This window comes from Vipera berus (assembly GCF_964194415.1).
Source record: "Vipera berus genome assembly, chromosome: 2".
NCBI classification, from domain to species: Eukaryota; Metazoa; Chordata; class Lepidosauria; order Squamata; family Viperidae; genus Vipera; species Vipera berus.
Genome location: NC_138203.1, coordinates 129,952,119 through 129,971,955, shown reverse-complemented (window position 1 = coordinate 129,971,955; position 19,837 = coordinate 129,952,119). Strand labels below are relative to the sequence as shown.

General features: G+C 42.7%; 1 protein-coding gene across 1 annotated transcript in view; it reads left to right on the top strand.

Moving 5' to 3' along the window:
* NCKAP1L (NCK associated protein 1 like) overlaps nt 1-16,967 on the top strand; it is a 92,672-nt gene extending 75,705 nt beyond the window's left edge. Inside the window, exons 29-31 of the mRNA XM_081317229.1 lie at nt 275-384; nt 8,145-8,234; nt 14,804-16,967. Coding sequence (XP_081173355.1) covers nt 275-384; nt 8,145-8,234; nt 14,804-14,929 — 326 coding nt within the window. The 3' untranslated portion in view covers nt 14,930-16,967. The remainder of the gene's footprint in view (nt 1-274; nt 385-8,144; nt 8,235-14,803) is intronic.
* Nucleotides 16,968-19,837: the final 2,870 nt, after the last annotated feature.

Here is a 19,837-nt window from a genome sequence, read left to right as displayed (position 1 = left end):
ATTTCTCACTTCACAACAGAAATGTTGGGCCCAATGGTGGTTGTAAATCAAGGGCTACCTGTACTGACACAAGGGGAAGATCATCATCAAATGACCTCCTGCAGCCTTTTAGACTGTTAGGAGGTTTGGTTATATCCTCAGGCCCTGAAATATTGCCCCCTCCCAGCCTAGTATTTTGGGCAAAACCAAATAGCTGTAGGATGTCCATCATTACTAAGCTTACCGTGGTCCAGTATATTGTTTGAACTCAGCTCTTGCTATCTCTTTGTTGCAGGTTATAGGAACAATATCCACTGCCTTGCCAAAGCTATCATCCAGGTGTCGGCTGCCCTCTTCACTATTTACAACAAAAATATTGAGAGCCATCTCAAGGAATTTCTAGTTGTGAGTGGAACTCTTGGTCTTTCCTGCATGTGTTCTTCCTCCATGGGTTTTCAGGACTCCCTGACTCTCCTTCATTTCTCTAGATCAGTACAACTATTTGTGTAAACATTAGGAGGGCCACAGCTTAGTGGAAGACAAAGGTCCCTAGATTGTGAGCCTCCTCTCCTCTCCTCTCCTCTCCTCTCCTCTCCTCTCCTCTCCTCTCCTCTCCTCTCCTCTCCTCTCCTCTCCTCTTCCCCTCCCCTCTCCTCAACACCTCTCCTCTCCTCTCCTCCCCTCTCTTCCCCTCCTCTCCCTTCCCCTCCTCTCCTCCTCTCTCCTCCCCTCCCCTTTCTTCCCCTCTCCTCTCCTCAACACCTACCCTCTCCTCTCCTCTCCTCCCCTCTCCTCAACACCTCTTCTCCCCTCCCCTCCCCTCTCCTCCCGTCTCCTCTCCTCTCCTCTCCTCAACACCTCCTCTCCCCCTCCACTCCATTCCCCTCTCTCCTCCCCTCCTCGTCTCCTCTCCTCCCCTCCCCTCTCCTCTCAACCCCTCTCCTCCCCTCTCTTCCCCTCCCCTCTCCTCCTGTCTCCTCTCCTCTCCTCAACATCTCCCCTCAGCAACCCTCCCCTCCTTTTCCTTTCTTTGCATTTTTTCCTCCTAATTTTTCTTTACTTTCCTTATTTTTTCTCTCTCAAAGTTTGTATTGTGTTTATTCTTTTAAAAATAACCTAAGGACTAGTTTTTGCTAGAGCTTGATTTAAAAATCAAATAAAAAAAAATACCTGTTTCATAACAAAACACTTGCAATGTTGTTCATCTTTAAAAATACGCTCTTGCATATCATGTTCTGAAAAATTGGAGCATGGCAATTCATTTTCATGAATGCTGTTTGTCTGATTTTTAAAAATCATTCTGGGAAAGGAAGATCGAAATGTTCAATAATGTACGATTAAAGGAAGGAAGATCGAAATATACAATAATGTACGATTAAAGATACAATAATGTACGATTAAAGATACTGCATTTGTACTGTGGGCCAATCCCTTCTGTTGCACACAATGTTCATTATCGGTGTCATTTTTATAACAGGGCAATATCTGAATTGCTCCCTTTGTTGTCTCCTTGCATCCACTTTTGGTTTACTCTATGGAAAATTGGTGGTTTGTTTCTTTCTGTTTTTACTGCTAGTGAGAATAATTTGTTTACTGAGAAAGTAATTTCTCTTTCATTTGCTGCAGAAAGATGGAGAGAAACCTATTTGGTCAGATTTAAGGCTGATAATCATGATTCCATTTTATAAACTATGTTCACTGCAACAAAAGTTATATATACATCTGATTCTTATGGTTAAGGGGGAAAATACGTTGTCAATCAATTTCATTAGTTTTTTTTAAGGACCTAATACTTGAAATTGTATATATGTCTAGAACGACTTTTGTTTAATTGTATGACAAGTCATTGTGGCTTGTTCAATATTGCTTACAGCGGTACTGCATGTGAAAAACAATAGTACTATAGACAGGCTAGCTAGGAGGAAAACAAAAATCCAAGAGGCACACCTTTTATTCTCCACCTGAAGATTTACTGTGCCAATTGCTGTGTGTGTTCAGGCTTTCAAGTTTCAATGTTTTGTTCATCAATCAAGGTGATTAAAAATCCAGAGGACAAAAGGAGGAGGGGAAATGTGGTTGAAGTGAAAGTCAGATCTACACCGCGAACATTAAGCCCAATTTGACTTTTGCCTTCTGTCCATTTTTCTTATTTGGATCATCTTGCCTGATAAAGAATTCTTGGAACACCTGAACGTGTGCAACTAGTTTGTACATTTCCAGTTGCTGTCATAACAATATTGCCTCAAGAAGAGTTTGAGCTTTTCTAGTGCTCCTTATCACCTGTTAACAGCTGGCCGTTCCCTTTTGGTCTTCCTCAAACTCATATGTCTTTCTGATAAGAAACTGCTTTAAATTTCTGATTCCTTCCGATCTGTGAAAGGAAGAATTCCCGCAGGCCATGCTCAGAAAAACTGCCTCCTAAACAGGGCAGACATTTTGGGCTGCTACTTAATAAAAGAAAACAAAGAATTGAGAGGTCTGACCAAATGATCTTCTTGAGATTTGTTTTCCGGTTCCCAGAGGACAGACATTCGCAAATTGGATATGATTGTCTACCACCCCCTTATTCAGGGACCAGTTCCATGGTCTTGCAAATACTCCTTGATCAAAGACATTTCTCCATGCTAATATTTCAAGTGGCTCACACCTTGCGCAACTGTATCATCCCACACAAATGTTTTTTGTTTTTTGTTTTTAAAAAAAGGTAAACCCACTGGCTATTAGTGATGGATAGAGGTGCCACTCAGCGTGATTGCTTCCATATTTCTGGCCTCTGGGAATCGGTATATCTGTTGATTAGATGCCAGGGCAGGCTGGATTTTCACTCTGCCATCCTGCCAGGCGAAAGGGGGTCACGGAAATGAGGAAAGCAGTTGTGGGCAATCAGCTTTATTACGCGGTTCCTGAGCTGGCACCTTGCAGGTAAACGTTGCTACCCCTTTTCTCCTTGGTCAGAGGTCCCCGACCTTTTGGGTTCCAGGGACCGGTTCCATGGAGAGAGGTCTTTCCGTGGACAGGAAGGTGTGTGGTTTTGTGATCTGCCTGCATCCCACGGATGGGGCTTTGCTTGTTTCTGCGGCCCGGTTGCTGGCATGCTACGGCCCAGTACTGGTCCACGGATTGGGGGTTGGAGACCTCTGCCCTAGGAGACTGGAATTCAACTGGGAGAGCACAGTAAAGGAAAATTCTTCACCAGTTGAGTCTCTGTTGTGAATCCTTTAAAACTGGTCCTTGATGGAGCAGTGGGCTGATGCCTCCTTAAGTAACACCAGCTGCCTGCAATTATTGCAGGTTCGCATCCCACCAGGCTCAAGGTTGACTCAGCCTTCCATCCTTCCGAGGTAGGTAAAATGAGGACCCAGATTGTTGGGGGCAATTAAGCTGACTTTGTAATAATGCCGCTTGGGGGTGTGTGTGAAAGCCCTAACAAGCAGGCATATACATAGAATGAAGGCTACTGCTAAGCTTGTAAGCCGCCCTGAGTCTTCGGAGAAGGGTGGGATATAAATGTAATAATAATAAAAAAACGCCCCTCCCCCATGAGATATTATGCTTTTGTAATTAATTGTTTCAGGGTGTGAGAAAAGATGAACCCCTGAAGAAGTTACCCCAATCAAGTAGAAATGCATTAGTTTCTAACTGATTAAATTTACATATCACACAAACGGAAAAGCGATTTTGTTTTAATCAGGGTTTTGAAAAGGAGATGAATGGGTTGTGTGTGTTTTTTTTTCCTTCAGAATTTACCGTGTTTTTTTAAAATGTTCTTTGTTTAAAGAAAAGCTATTTTCATTATTTTAATCACACCCGTGAAAAAAATGTGCATGCATTGAACCTTTTAAATTAATTAAAAAGAGAGGGGGGAAAAAAGACACAGGCCTTGACTTTCCTGAGCTGAGGCGCTTGCTGATTTCTGAATATGTTTGGGAAATGCAGCCTTGTATTTAGCAACTTACCTGGTCGTCAAAAGCCACCTGGAATGCAAGCAAACGGAAGGACTGACAGAGGAAGAGCAGGTTTGTTCCATTCCGTCTTCACGGATCAGCTCCGTTGCAGTGCTAGCTAAGTGCCTTCCCTACGGACCAGATTGGAAATACAACAGCAATGGAGAAAAGGGATGTGTTTCTGCATCAGCCTACTTGGTGAACGGCCGTTTAATTCACTATCTCAAGTGTGGCAGGCAGTAAAAGCAGATGACCTTGTATGCAGAAACTGTTGCCTAGGCAAAAGAGGCTGAGGCATTTCCAAGCCCAAAGCAAATGAGATTGCTTTTGGAAATAGCTGAGGCAGGAATGTCTTTTGATTTTTCTGGATTGGAAGAAGGAAACAGGGTACAGCCCAATCGGACTTGCAAGTTTCTCTCTTTACAGCTGACATCAGTCAACATAGCTTTAGCCTTCCAGTGAATTGGTTCCTCGGTCAGGTCTACTTAGTGGGTAGAGCAGGAGAGCAAGAGACTTGTCTGAGCTTGAGGATTAAGCAATGTTGGGTTTGGTTAATACTGTGCAATAGACTGGGAGGTTGAAAAACATCCAAGAAGGAAGCAGCAGTCAACTTCCATATTTTGCCTGAACTCAGCTCCACTTGAAGGATGGGGGGAAAAAAATAGATGGGATAGGCAATATTTTGTGGATGGAGGCTACACTTAAGGACTGGGGCAGGTGGGGTGCTGTTAAAGACTCAGAGCAAGAATTGGTTTTATCTCTTTGACTGAATGTTTTCAGTAGGAGAAAAAAATGAAATTCGGCTGCTAGTAGCCAGGCTGAGTCGGGAACCTAACTAAATCTTGTAATCCTAAGAATGAGCAGTACACCTTGCAGTCTTACATGGCGAGGAAGGCTTTAATGGGAAATTTCAATTTACGCAGGTATTAAATTGATAAAGCTCCCCATCTCCCAAAAGGAACTCTCTCAATATAGTCAACTCTCAAATATTAAAGGGAATTAATTCGAAATAACGGAAGACAACCCTTGCTTACGGAGAAGTTCTAATACAGTCAGCGAAGTCTGTCTAACAAACATTTTAGTTGCTTGAATGGGATCCTGGATTTCCAAAAAACCCACGCACACAGCTCTTTGGAGGGAATAATAGTATGCGAGAGAGAAAGCAATTGGCCTGTCGTTTGAATGTTGCTAGGCAGTCCCTTCTGGCTTTCAAAGCTACCTGTAAAACCACGAAAGCCGTCCAGCTGGGTGACTTTGGGCCAGTCACTCTCTTTCAGCCCCAAATCACCTCACAGGGTTGTTGTTTGGTGGGAAAAAAAACAGGTGGAGGGAAGGTGTGTTGGATACGTTTGCCACCTTGAGTTATTTGTAAAAAAAATAATAAAGGTGGGATAAAAATAAGCAAATAAATGAAATATCAGCAGGTTTAAGCACTGGCAGAGGGAAAAGGTTTCGCAGAGCCCAGGACAGGAGTAGTAAGAAAAGCCTTCCTCCCCTTCCCATAGTGCGTTTCCCTATCTAGGAGGAAAAGAGAAACGGATCTCTTCTTCTTCCCCAGGGGAAAGGAAAGCAGTTTGGGAAGAGCAATGCTGAGGAGGAAGAAAGCTCATCTAGGAAGACTTAGTGGCTTTCAGAGTTTTTGAGCTGCAGATAATGGATGTGAGGCCCTGGGGCTGAAGTTGAGCCCAAGGGAACAGTTGAGTTTTGTTGCCGCTCTAATGTTTTTTCTTCTACCCAGTGATATCCCTGCTTAGGTTGTTCAACTCTATCATTGAGCTAGGCAACTATCCAAGATTGATAGTTCTGGGAGACTTTTGTTTGTCTTCGTGTGACCGAATGTGATGCAGCTCTGGAGATCTTGGCCCCAGGGACCCAACCCAGGGAACTGAGGACTTACTACTCACAGGTGGTCCCATATTAGATGTGGTTTTTGTCTTGGGGCAGTTGCGACATGATCTGAAGTTGGAAAACGTCATCATCAGAAATGTTAGATGTATACTTCATAAATACAGGTGTAATAGCAGAAAGTCTGACAGCATTATTCCCCTTCCTCCCATCTTAATATCAAAGAGCACCAAGGTCAGATAATCTTCTTTCTCAATGCATTCCTGCTTTCCTCTTCACGTTTTACTAATAGTTGCCAAATATGTACTTCAAGACTACCATAGCATTTGATGGATAAAGTCATTTAGTTCCACTCTGAGTTAGATACCAACTGGGCTGGTCCTGACAAACTGGCCAAGACACAACCTTGTCCTATTAACTAGGAATTGTTCATTCTGCGATTCTTGAGAAATTGGAAATGATCTTCATGACTGTCAGTCCAATCACATGTTTATTAGATCCACGTCACTTGTTGTTGAAGGCTTCATAGGAGGTGACAAGTGACCTGTGATGGTAAATTCATCCTTGAAAGAGATGGGTGGTTTTGCCTGCCTCCTCTTCAAGAAGCCATCACTTGACCCAACACTTCTGGATAATTTTCATCCAGTCTAGCATTCCCTTTTTGGGGAAGGTTGTTAAAAAAAGGGTCAGACTGTGGCTTCAGAGGGCCCTTGAGGAGACAGATAAAATGGACCATTTTCAGTCAGTTTTCAGGCCAAGACACAGAACAGACCCGGCATTGAATGTCTTTGGAGATTCTCATTCATCCAGGTCATGGTTGTCCCAAAGGTGCTTTTTCAGGAGGCAACTAGACTTTCTTATTCTTCTTTGAAGATGTTTTACTTCTCATTCGAGAAGCTTCTTCAGCTCTGACTGGATGGTGGGGAATGGGAAAGATTTCTATTCCTTGCAGACAGCTGGTCATTTGCATTCTTTTAGAGAGTCATTGAGGCCATTTAGAGGTTTATCTGGGTCCTCGGGGTCACACATTACTACTATCTAGGTGACTCCTAGGACACAGATAAACCTCCAAATGGCCTCAACGACTCTCTAAAAGAAGGCAAATGACCAGCTATCTGCAAGGAATATATATCCTTCCATTCCCCACCATCTGGTCAGAGCTGAAGAAGCTTCTTGGATGAGAAGCAAAACGTCTTCAAAGAAAAAACAAAGTCCAGTTGCCTCCTGAAAAAAACATCTTTGGGGATCCTCTTGTTGGTTGGAGTTAGGATGGGAGTGATACAGTTGTCTTTGTTCTTCTTGAACTCTCAATCAATGTATCAATCATGACATTCTGGTGGACAAGATGTTACAGTGGTGCTGTGATTGTCCTGCTTCCATTTGGTGTTGACAGGTGGAGAGAGGTCCAGCCTGAGCCTGTGATTTGTGGGTTGCCTCGGGGCTCTATTCAACCTTTACATGAAATTGCTGGGTGAGGTCATTTCTCGACAGGAGGTCAGGCATCAACCGTGTGCTGATGATCCATAGAAACATGAGCAGTTCGAGGTGACTCTTGGTATGCCCATGCAACACTTCCACTACTCTAGCTGCATTAGTTACCAGTTAATTGCTGAATGGAATTCAGGATGCTTTCATCACTTATGAAACCGTTCATGACCTGGTTACTTTCCTGGGACCAGCTTTGTCCTATCATTTCTGCCCACCATATACAAATCCAACAGAATAGGCCCAGATTGTGTCTCATCTATTAAGCAATCTGATCTGGTGTGATGTAGGAAACATACCTGCCCTTTGGAATGCTCAAAAATTTAAATTCTTCCAACCCATACAAGCTTTTAAATTATCTCTGAAAACCTATATATTTCCTCAAGCTCTGGGACAGGTTGGGGTGTGCCCAGCTGATGTGCAGTATCTCTTTGGTTATATGTCTGTTCCTGTGCTACATTTATTTTTTATGTTATTTCTTTGTTTGTTTTAGGTAATTATTTTTAATCTGTACACCACCCAGAGTCAACGTTGATTCGGACAGCCTTATAAATCCAAATTACAAATAAATAAAATGTACACTTTTGTGGTTTCCATCTGAAAATAAATGGGACAAACTTTGTAGCTATGCTTGGTCCTTAAAACAGGAAGACGGGTTATCTTTTGTTTAAGCATGAGTGCATTTTGTCGCCCACAAAAGTAATTTCAGTGTCTTGTTCTGTGACGTCTAATAATTTCCTCAACTTGACCAGTGTCTCTTTCAGAAAAGAATTTAGACCTGCAGTTTAAACTTTAATTGAAATGATTAAACTAGAACCTCATAGTTCTAGTTATTGTTATCATAGGAAAACTGGCTCAAGTTTGTTATTTTTTTTCCCTTTATGTTCATAGCTGGCTTCTGCTAGCATCTCACAGGGAGGGCAAGAAGTTGACCGGATGAAAGCCAAGAATTGGGAATCCATCTCATTGCTCCTGTACTTGGTGAGTGTCTGAAAGGTTAGGTATTTGGACGTGTGTCTCTTTCATACTGTGGCTCAAATAAATGAAAATCAGATTAGATTGCTCCTTAAATTATTGTACATTATTACAATTTCATTTTAGATTGTATTTTATTACTATTTCATCTTAAATTGTATTTTATTTTAATTCCATTTTAAATTGTATTTTATCAAATTCCATTTTAAATTGTATTTTATCAAATTCCATTTTAAATTGTATTTTATCAAATTCCATTTTAAATTGCCTTTATCAAATTTTAGTAACAATTTGTTGCTGGAACTTTGCACTTTGATATGGCCTAAGGGCTAATCAATAAAGACTTATATAGTTAGATTGCTCCCTGTTTTTCAAGGTAGCATTTGGAGAGAGAAATAAAAATCTTTAAGGTAGAAGTGAATAACTTGTGACCTGTAAAATGTATTCAACCATCTCCCAGCAACTAAAACTACTACAAACAGTGCTGAAGTATGCTATTTGTAGTGTATTAGCTGAAAGGCCAGACAGTGCCTATTTCTGTACTAAAAGCACAGGTTTGCCGAGTATCAGGAATAAAATCTGATCCAAAAATTATTCTAAGGAATACCATCAAACCCCCCATAATTTGTTCTTTTTCCCTCTTCCCTCCTTCCTTCTTTTTTGCATCTTGCACATGAAAGTGTCATCTTTCTAGAAAAGCTGTGAATTTTTAGAGGACATTAATACTCATGATAAATATTGTTGAGAAACGTCTGTGCTGTTCAGATCACTTTCTAGCACCCTCCTTTGATTAGAGCTTGTTGGTGGCACCCACATTGAAGGCTGGTATGGTAATACACATGCTCCAAATTAAAGGACCAGAGGATCGTTGATTAACCGATTGATTTATTTTGTGCCATCAAGTTGCTTTCAAGTTCTAACAGCCACACAGCTAGATTCAAGTGATCCAGAGAATCATGTACCTTCATATTTCTATGTAAGGATTTGTCTGTGTGTACATAGGGTAATTGGCTGTGTGTAAACAGATATTTGAGACCGCAAAAGTTAAGAAAACCAAGATCATGGCATTCGGCCCTCTCAATTCCTGGAAAATAGATGGGGAAGAAATGGAGGTAGTGACATATTTTATTTTCCTGGGTTCCAAGATCACCGCAGATGGGGATTGCAGCCAAGAAATTAAAAGACGCTTGCTCCTGGGGAGGAAAGGCATGGCAAATCTAGACAGCACACTAAAAAGCAGAGACATCACCCTGTCAACAAAAGTGCGTATAGTCAAGGCTATGGTCTTCCCAGCTGCAATGTATGGCAGTGAAAGCTGGACCATAAAAAAGGCTGAGCGCCAAAGAATTAAGGCCTTTGAGCTATGATGCTGGAGAAGACTCCTGCGAGTCCCTTGGACTGCAAGGCGTTCAAACTGGTCAGTCCTAGAGGAGATCAACCCTGACTGCTCTTTAGAAGGCCAGATCCTGAAGTGGAAACTCAAATACTTTGGCTGGATGAGGTGGCTGGATGGAGTCACTGAAGCAGTAGGTGTGAGCTTAAATGGACTCCAGAAGATGGTAGAGGACAGGAAGGCCTGGAGGAACGTTGTCCATGGGGGCTCGCGATGGGTCGGACACGACTTCGCGACTAACAACAACAAACGGATATTTAAGGTTGCAACATTTCAACTTTCTTCCTTTAGAAATCCCTGAGGGAAGATACAAGAACTTCCTGATCAATGAAAGACTCTGTCCATGTGGGAATGTAATATTAGAAAAGCTAGTCTGTACTCTAAGCTCTCTCCTTTATAGAGATATTCACTGAATCTAGATAAGAGCCTCCTAATATAAAACCCCCCATTTGTACTCAATATATTATATGTACATTATCTACTTGTAGATAAAGATTTTAATATGGCAGAGGAAGTAGCCTAATTTTGTTTGGCAGTGTGCCAGGTACAGCTGCTATAAGGAGGAACATAAATCAAGACAGATAAGAGTTACTGCTTTTTGTATTGTTTTCATGAACATTTAAATAATTGACATTGGCCTGTAACTGTAATAAAGAGACATTGTCTGGCTGATAAATCTGGTTATACCTTAAACATTTTAATAATTTAGTAGCGTATTAATATAGCATTTTGGCATTTCAGTAATTTGGTATATTGTTGTTGTTGTTGTTGTTAGCTGCGAAGTCGTGTCCGACCCATCGCGACCCTATGGACAACATTCCTCCAGGCCTTCCTGTCCTCTACCATCTTCTGGAGTCCATTTAAGCTCACGCCTACTGCTTCAGTGACTCCATCCAGCCACCTCATTCTCTGTCGTCCCTTTCTTCTATTGCCCTCGATCTTTCCCAGCATTAGGCTCTTCTCCAGTGAGTCCTTCCTTCTCATTAGGTGGCCAAAGTACTTGAGTTTTAGCTTCAGGATCTGGCCTTCTAAAGAGCAGTCAGGATTGATCTCCTCTAGGACTGACCGGTTTGATCGCCTTGCGGTCCAAGGGACTCGCAGGAGTCTTCTCCAGCACCGCAGTTCAAAGGCCTCAATTCTTTGGCGCTCAGCCTTTCTTATGGTCCAACTTTCACTGCCATACGTTGCAACTGGGAAGACCATAGCCTTGACTATACGCACTTTTGTTGACAGGGTGATGTCTCTGCTTTTTAGTGTGCTGTCTAGATTTGCCATGGCTTTCCTCCCCAGGAGCAAGCGTCTTTTAATTTCTTGGCTACAGTCCCCATCTGCAGTGATCTTGGAGCCCAGGAAAATAAAATCTGTCACTACCTCCATTTCTTCCCCATCTATTTGCCAGGAATTGAGAGGGCCAGATGCCATGATCTTGGTTTTCTTAATGTTAAGTTTCAACCCAAGTTTTGCACTCTCCTTCTTCACCTGCAACAAGAGGCTCTTTAGTTCTTCTTCACTTTCTGCCATTAGAGTGGTATCATCTGCGTATCTTAGGTTGTTGATATTTCTTCCGGCAATCTTAATTCCAACTTTTGATTCATCTAGCCCTGCCTTTCTCATGATGTGCTCTGCATATAAGTTAAATAGGCAGGGCGACAGTATACAGCCTTGCCGGACTCCTTTCCCAATTTTGAACCAATCAGTGGTTCCGTGTCCCGTTCTCACTGTTGCTTCTTGACCCGCATATAGGTTTCTCAAGAGACAAATAAGATGGTCTGGTACTCCCATCTCTTTAAGAACTTGCCACAGTTTGTTATGATCCACACAATCAAAGGCTTTAGCATAGTCAATGAAGCAGAAGTAGATGTTTTTCTGGAACTCCCTAGCTTTCTCTATGATCCAGCGTATGTTGGCAATTTGATCTCTAGTTCCTCTGCCTCTTCGAAATCCTGCCTGCACTTCTGGTAGTTCTCGATCCACATACTGCTGAAGTCTAGCTTGTAGGATTTTAAGCATGACTTTACTAGCATATATTAGGATGTTAGTATTTTGTTTATATAACAATTTAGTCTTAAGCATTTTCTTCGATTCCTTTTTCCTAGTATTTTAGATAATGCATGAATAAGATATTTGAGCTTGTTTGGTGTTAATCGGCATCGTTTGTTTAGAGATGTCTTTAAGTGTTGTAGCTCTTTATGAACTGTACACAGACTTGATCAGTGACCATAAAATGAATGATAAATTGAACGAAATCTACTTGAGGAAATCTACTTTGGAAAGAAACGTGAAGGAGAGTCGCTTAGGCCTTTGGATGTGGGGAGAAGAGTCACTTAGGCCAGGGGTAGGCAACCTCGGCTCTTTTATGACTCATGGACTTCAACTCCCAGAATTCCTGAGTCAGCAAGTCAGAATTCCTGAGTTGAAGTCCATGAGTCATAAAAGAGCCGAGGTTGCCTACCCCTGCCTTAGGCCATTGGATGGAGTTGAATTCAATCACCACAAAGAGATCCACCAAGTATATTAGTCTTGAACTTATGACTGTAATTGAGCCAGGCAATTGAGCCTGGTAATCATAATGGTGATAAAATGAATCATGGGCGACCAACCCAATTTTATGACTTTTTTTTTGCAGTGGTTGTTAAGTGAATTCTGCAGTTGTTCAGCAAATTTATTGTTCACTATGGGCAATTCCCCCCCCCCAAAAAAAAAACATCATAAATTCACAGATAGCTGACTGTGGGACTCTCCAAATGGCCATAAATTCAAGCCGATTGCCAAGGGCCAAAAATGTGGTCATGTGACTGAGAACCCTCCCCCTCTTGTTGGAACTTCAGAATTGGTGATAAGAACCTTTTGGGCTGGTGTGTGCGTTTGTGTGTGTGCGCCTGCGTGTGCGTGTCTGTCATAAACTTTCAACAATTGCTAAGCAACCAGTTGCAAGTCAAGAACTATCTGTAATGAAAACTGTTGCACCAGAAACTGCCGCCCCATTTTTTAAAAAGCATTTTCCATTGTCATAAAGTAGCATAGAATCTGCAACAAATAAGCCAAGCCACGTGACATAACTTACAATAGGAGGAAATAGTTGTTAGATGTCAGATCTTTTTGTTTACAAAGAGGGGAACTGGTCAATAGTTATTATGCATTTTTTTTTTCTTTTTTGGTTGTACTAACCTCTTCTCCTCCTCCAGGATAGGTGGCAGGAAAGAATGACAGTGATAGAGATCAGCAAATATTACTCCTTCTTGGGGGTGGGGGGGTTACAATTACTGGGCTGGACATCTTAGGTTGATAAAAAGAGCTACCATGGTTGGAAAAAAGACGGCAAAGTAGTCCTTTGTAGCAGCTCAGGTGATGCATCTCCATTAGGAGCTCCCTTGGCAGCAGGAGATGGTTATTGATTTTCTTGCTGATGGGAGGAGACAGCTCAGCCGGGTGGGGCCTGGCTTCCTGGGTGGGATTCGATATTCTTCACTGGCCACATAGCTTTTGCAGCAAATCAATTTAAATGCAAATACTACCCTCCAGAGTGTGTGAACGAGTTCGCCTAGCCTGGCATTCACTCATTATCCCACTTGGAGAAGAGGTATGGCTGCTTCATCAGCATCACCTTTTGGCAGGGCCCCCATTGCTACGGTAACTCCTGCTGATCATCGAGATGTACTGGAGGGTCAGCAGTTCTAATGCCTGAGGTGTCCATAGTGGAGAAAGAATGCTGCAGATTGTATCACACACACACACACACACACACACACACACACACACACACACACACACACACACAGCCAAAAATCAACAGACAAAGAAATGGGAGTTTCAATCCCCGGCCTAGATATTTTCAGAAAATGATCAAATAGAATTTAAAAAAAAACCTGTAGAATTGTCATAGAAACCAGGAATCAGGAATACATTTCATAATCCAACAAGACTGTAGATTGACAAGAGTTGGCAATTGTTTGAGATGGGACTTCGTTTGTCCTGCTTGGTGTCTTAAGTGTACCCACACTTAGAATACTGCAACCAGTTTTGCTCACCCCCAAGGCAAAAGTAAAGATGTTGAGATTTTGGAAAAGTTTCAGAGAAGAGCAACAAAGAGGATTAGGGGCCTGGAAGGTATAACACACAAAAGAATGGTTGCAGGAAGTGGATATACCTAGTCTAGTGAAAAGAAGGAACAGCGGTGACATGATAGCGGGTCTTCCAATACCTGAAGAGCTGCCACAAGGAAGAAAGGGCCAAGTTATTTACCAAAGCACCTAAAGGCAAGACAAGAAACTATGGATGGAAACTAATCAAGAAGAAAATTCCTAACAATGAGAAAAATCGACCAGTGGAACAAATTGCCTTTGGAGGTTATGGATGCCCCATCACTGGAGGCTTTTAAGAAGAGACTGGACAGCCATTTGTCAGAAATAGCACAGGTCTCCTATGTGAGTGGGTATTTGGACTAGATGACCTCCAAGGTCCCTTCCAACTCTGTTAATGTTACTGTCTACGGCCCCAACAGATTTTTGCAATTCTGAAATAATATTTTAATAGTGCCACGCCTTCACCTCTGATAAAGCAAATAAATTTGTCTTCGGGAAACAAGCTCTGAATGTGAATGTAATATATATTCTTGTTTACAAGAGAGAACATGTCTCAGAGGTGCTTTTTCAAAAGGCAACCGGACTATTGTTTTTTTTCCTTGAGGAAGAAAAGAGGTTTTGCTTCTCAGTCAAGAAGCTTCAGTTGTGAAGCTTTTTGGATGAGAAGCAAAATATCTTCTTCTTCCTCAAGGAAATACAGTCCAGTTGCCCTTTGAAAAAGCACCTTTGAGGCAACTATGACCTAGATCAGGGATAGGCAACCTTGGCTCTTTTATGACTCGTGGACTTCAACTCCCAGAATTCCTGAGCCAGCCATGCTGAGGGGAAAGGGAGAGGTTTCCAAGCTGAGCCATGCTGACTCAGGAATTCTGGGAGTTGAAGTCCACGAGTCATAAAAGAGCCAAGGTTGCCTATCCCTGACCTAGATGATTGAGAACCTCCATAGACACAAGGGATAGCATGGCTCCTTCCAGAGTCCAGAATAGAATCTGGATATTTTATTAGGTGGGATGCTTGATTCTGACCTGTTTTATCAGGTGGCCATTTTAGGTAACCCAGTAAACTCTTTCTCTGCTTTACTTCTGATTTATCTCTTTCAGCTTGTAGAAGAATCATCCTTCTTGACCATTGATATGCTGGAGACCTGCTTCCCTTATGTGCTGCTGCGAAATGCTTACCGTGAAATCTCCCGAAATTCACTTTTGAGTCGTCTCCCTGCACATTGAAAAGTCTTGCCTTCTGGTCATCTACCCAGATTGCAGTTCCCTGCTGATGCATAAATGCAGAATATTTGGCGGGAGTGGAGAGGAAGGATAGTAGATGTTTTGGCCAAGTTATCTCTTTGACCCTTCACTTTATTGTCTAAGGAGAACCAACCCCAGCTTCTTGAGTGCTTAGCTAACATTTGGTGACCTTTGTTTTGGCCAGTATTATTACTAGTCTAAATCGTATAACTATTTGATGGTGGCCATCAAAGTTTTTTTTGGATACTTATTGGTAGAATGTGCTACGTTTTACCAGCTGCAGCTTTTGTGGCCTTTTAAAAATGTCTGCTTGGACTGACCAGCCCTCAAATAAACCCCAAAATGGGTCATTCCAGTCACTTATAGAAAAAAATAAGTCTAAATATTTTTCCACACACATTAATTCTTTCAGTCCACCAATTATAATTTCTATAGTTTAGGTCAGTGATGGCGAACCTTTTAGAGACCGAGTGCCCAAACTGCAACCCAAAACCCACTTATGTATCGTCGGGTGCCAGGTGGGCATGGCCCATTGAGTGGGCGTGGCCCATTGGGTGGGCATGGCCCATTGGGTGGGCGTGGCTGCGGTGGTAACGGCAGACTGGGTGGGACTAAAAAGTTTAATCAATCAATGCCAACTTTGCGAGATCTTTTTTTTTCCTGCGAGAAGTTGAAATTGATTGATTGAACCTTTTCTCTCTTTTTTTGCACACAGCAGCGGAGGCCTAAAGCAACAAAAAGTTTTATAAAACCCAGCTGAAGGCCTAAGACTGGGGTGATGGCGTGCGTGTCCACAAAGAGGGCTCTGCGTGCCACCTGTGGCACACGTGCCATAGGTTCGCCACCACGGGTTTAGGTTGTAAGCTAGGGTGGGCACCAATTTTTGTAAAAAGAGTACAGTCTGCAAATAAAGCTATCAATTATTACAATAATCCCTCCTGAGGAAAGCAACACCCTAGAATCTTGTATTCCGAGTGTGTGTCAGAAAATTTAATCAGCTTGATTGTTCTTTTTGTTTTTTTGTTTTATTTGAAAACAGTCATGGGAATTGTAAACAAGGCAAAAAGGAAAACATTCCTTATATTATCTACCCCTTATGCCCTTCCCAGCCTGAATGACAATTGATGCATTGGCTTGAGGTAGAAGCTGCAGCCCAAAGCATTTAGACTGAACTGGTGATAGGGTGTAATGATTTAGGTTTACACTTGCTAACAGTTTTTTTAAACAAATAGTCATAGCTGGATCACACAAAACTAATCTAAAAGCCACAACAGAAGGATGGCAGGAACCTTAATGATCATTTAGTCATGCTTGATAACTTTGGATAATAATAAACGTGGAAACCCTCAAATTTCTTGGTCTCTTTCTTCCCATGTGATTCTGAGGATAAAAAAAGAAAAATATTTTCTTATTTAAACAGAGAAACAGGATGAACCACAGGCAGGCAAAAAAGAGTGGGAGGGCAAACAACTTCCAATTTCATGCCGGCTTCCCCACTGACTTATGGGAAGCTGGCAGGGAGTGTAATAAATCACTCCTCCTCATCCTTGGCTGACCCATGGAACTTTTTGCCACTTTGCTGAAAGGAGAGGGAACAGGGAGTTGTGGACCCTGAGGAAAACTGCATCCCATCTGTCCATTCCAGCATGACCCCAAAGGACACTTCTCTCCAGGGAGAAAGAGAACAGCCCCTACCTCTCAAGCAGGCATCCCAGTGGATCCCTTATTCTTCCATCCATGCTCACTGCCGCTAAGAGATTTCATATTTCAGCCTCTGTTCCAAAGCAGCCACTGTTCACCCATTGGGCCTTGCTGCCAGTCATTTGGGTACAGTAGCGGGAGTTGGAGCAATTCCCAACTTCCTGCTGGCTTCCCCACTGACTCTGCTTGTGGGAAGCCAGCAGGAAGCATTGGAAATGACTCCTCAGTTGACAGGTGGAATTGGTCCACCCGTCCAATTTTGGTGAGAGATTTTGCTGAGGGGAAGGGAACAATGGAATGACCGCACCAGGGACAAAAAAGCTGTTCTGAACCAGCCCTCTTCTGGCCTTGTAAAGGCAAACCCCTATTTAAGAAGAAGAGACTGGAGAGCTTCCAAGGCTAAAAGGCATCTGCCAAGATTTAATTACGCAGTTAACAAAAACACAAGAGCTTGTCTTCTCAAGCGGAAAAGTTGCTTTCAGCAACCAGCCCCTCCCCAAACACTCCTTTTATAGAGAGCTCAGGGCGTGGTCTCCCTGTGCCTCCTCCCGAGGAGTCTCACAGCCTTTCTTTGTTTGTTCCTGCTCGACTGCCTCCTGCGTCGGGCGTCCTTGAACAGGGCCAGCTGTGGGTCATCTTCCTCCGCACTCTCGGGCTCACGCAGCTGAGAAGAGGTCCCCGGCTGAGGACTCTGCAAAGCCTCCAAATCATCATCAGCCGGTTCGTTTCCCTCCTCCCCCACATCTGAGTCATCCGATACATCGGAGCCGGCTGTCGGACCCACAGGCTGGCCCTGAGTCACAACAAAAGCAGTGGGAATGACTTCCAATTTCTTGCTGGCTTCCCCATTGACTTGGCTTGTCCAAAGTAGCCAATCGCTGCTTGCCTGTTGGGCCTTGCCACCAGCTGATTGGATCCAGAGAAGAGAGGGTGGGGATATATCCCTTCCTCCCGTCTTCCCTTGTGCCATGCAGCCTACAGCAGGGCTTTTCAACCAGGCTACGGGTACCACCTGTGGTACATTGGCACTTGGCAGGTGGTATGCGACCATCCTAGAAAAGTAGCAGGGAGGGGAATGAGCTGAACTGGTGGCAGCACCGCACAAGCCTGAGCAAGAGATGGCTGGAGCTGCAGGGCTGTCAGTTCAGCGGAAGCGCCAGGATCAGCGCCGCTTTCCAGCTGATCGGCACTTCTTTGGGGCTGTCAGGGCTCAGTGGAAATGCCAGGATCAGTGCCAGGCTCCAGCTGGAGCTCGGTACTGATCCCAGTGCTTTTGCTGAGCCCAGAAGAAGCTCCGATCAGCTGGAATGTTGCAGCATCTCCAGGGTCTTGTGATTTACATTCAGATGCTTGGCAACTGATTCATATTTATGACAGTCACAGTGTCCCAGGGTCATGTGAAGTGACCAAAACATGCTGCAATCACCCAGCAGGGCGGGGAAATAAAAACCAAACACCCCCCACCCTACCCCCACTGCCAATCCTCAACAGAAATGCTCACAACAATGAAAACCTCAGACAGGAGGAAGAGCACAGGCAGGCAGGCAGGTGTCTTGCTCGGCTGTGGCTTGCTTGGGGGGCACTATTTTCAGTGCCATTATAACTTCAAACAGTCACTAACAACAATCCGGCCTGGTCTGATGGGTTTGGGGTTTGGGTTTGGGTTTTAGCATAGTTTTAATTATTGTATTATATTGGGCATAATTATTTAATTCTTTTTTAACTTTTGTATTTTGTATTTCGATATTTATTGCCCTGTACACCGCCCTGAGTCCTTTGGGAGAAGGGCGGTATAAAAATTTAATAAATATAAATATAAATATAAATATAAATATAAATATAAATATAAATATAAATATAAATACTAAGTGAACTGTTGTTAAGTCGAGGACTACCTGTACTTCATCACTTTTTTCCTTTTTTTTTTGGTCATCACATTTTTGACACCTTGCTAGGCAACTGGTGGTACTTGGATGTTGCCATATCCTAAAAGTGGTACAATGGGTGAAAAGGTTGAAAAGGCCTGGCCTACAGGTTGCTATAATGCATGATTGGAAGGCATGATGGCATTGAAATGGCCACAACCTTCCCAAATTTTCATTCCCACAGGACTCCTGGCATTCTTCTGCAAGTAAGCTTATTGGTTCAATAATTGTTGTCCTATACCTTCCAATACAGACCCAAGAGTTTTGGTAGTAAGATCGGCAGTTTGGCGGATCGAATCCCGAGGGCCGCATAACAGAGTGAGCGCCTGTTACTCGTCCCAGCTTCTGCCAACCTAGCAGTTCGAAAGCACGTAAAAATGCAAGTAGAAAAATAGGGACCACTACGGTGGGAGGGTAACAGCGTTCCGTGCACCTTTGGCATCTCGTCATGCCGGCCACATGACCACGGAGACGTCCTCGGACAAGCGCTGACTCTTCGGCTTTGAAATGGAGATGAGCACCGGCCCCTAGAGTCGGAAACGACTAGCATGCATGTGTGGGGGAACCTTTACCTTTACCTTTATAGATATATTGTATATAAATAATTAGTGTTAAAATTTTGTAAAGATTTTAAAAATAACAGAAATTGAAACAATATAAAAAGAAATAAAATATAAATGGTAGAAAAAAGTGAAGAATAATAAAAAAGGCGAGAAAAAAAATTTCTAAATAAGCAACTTCTGATATTTGCAGTACTTACAAACATACCAATTACCATTTCTTTCCTCGCATTTTGCATATCAAGGTTCCCTTCTTCCCATAAACAAAACTTTTTAATCAATAAATCTCACTGGAATGTATTTTAAACACTTATTTCAGTGATAGGTGTTTTATTGTCCTCTATTTCTTAAGACTTTATTGTGCTTTTCCTGTGAACAGTTTTGGGATTCCCTGGCAAAAGCTGCTTCTGACAAACACAACTTCAGAAAGTTGAGAAGCAGGGAGTAAAAGGATGTTTAATTTTTCTGCCTGCAAGGAATTACTTCTTTCCCAAGCTTTTTCTTTCTGCGTATGGCACTAGGTCTCTGTTTGTGTTAGCCTTGTTCAAGTGTACACAAGAACAGTTTTATATTAAGAAAGGTGAGTCAGAATGAGCCTCAGGCTCCCATGGCAATTTTGCATTGATGACACGGGCAGGGGGCAGGGAGGGAAATGTTCTATATGTCTTATGCATAATTTTATCCTTTTTTAGTATGTCCCACTG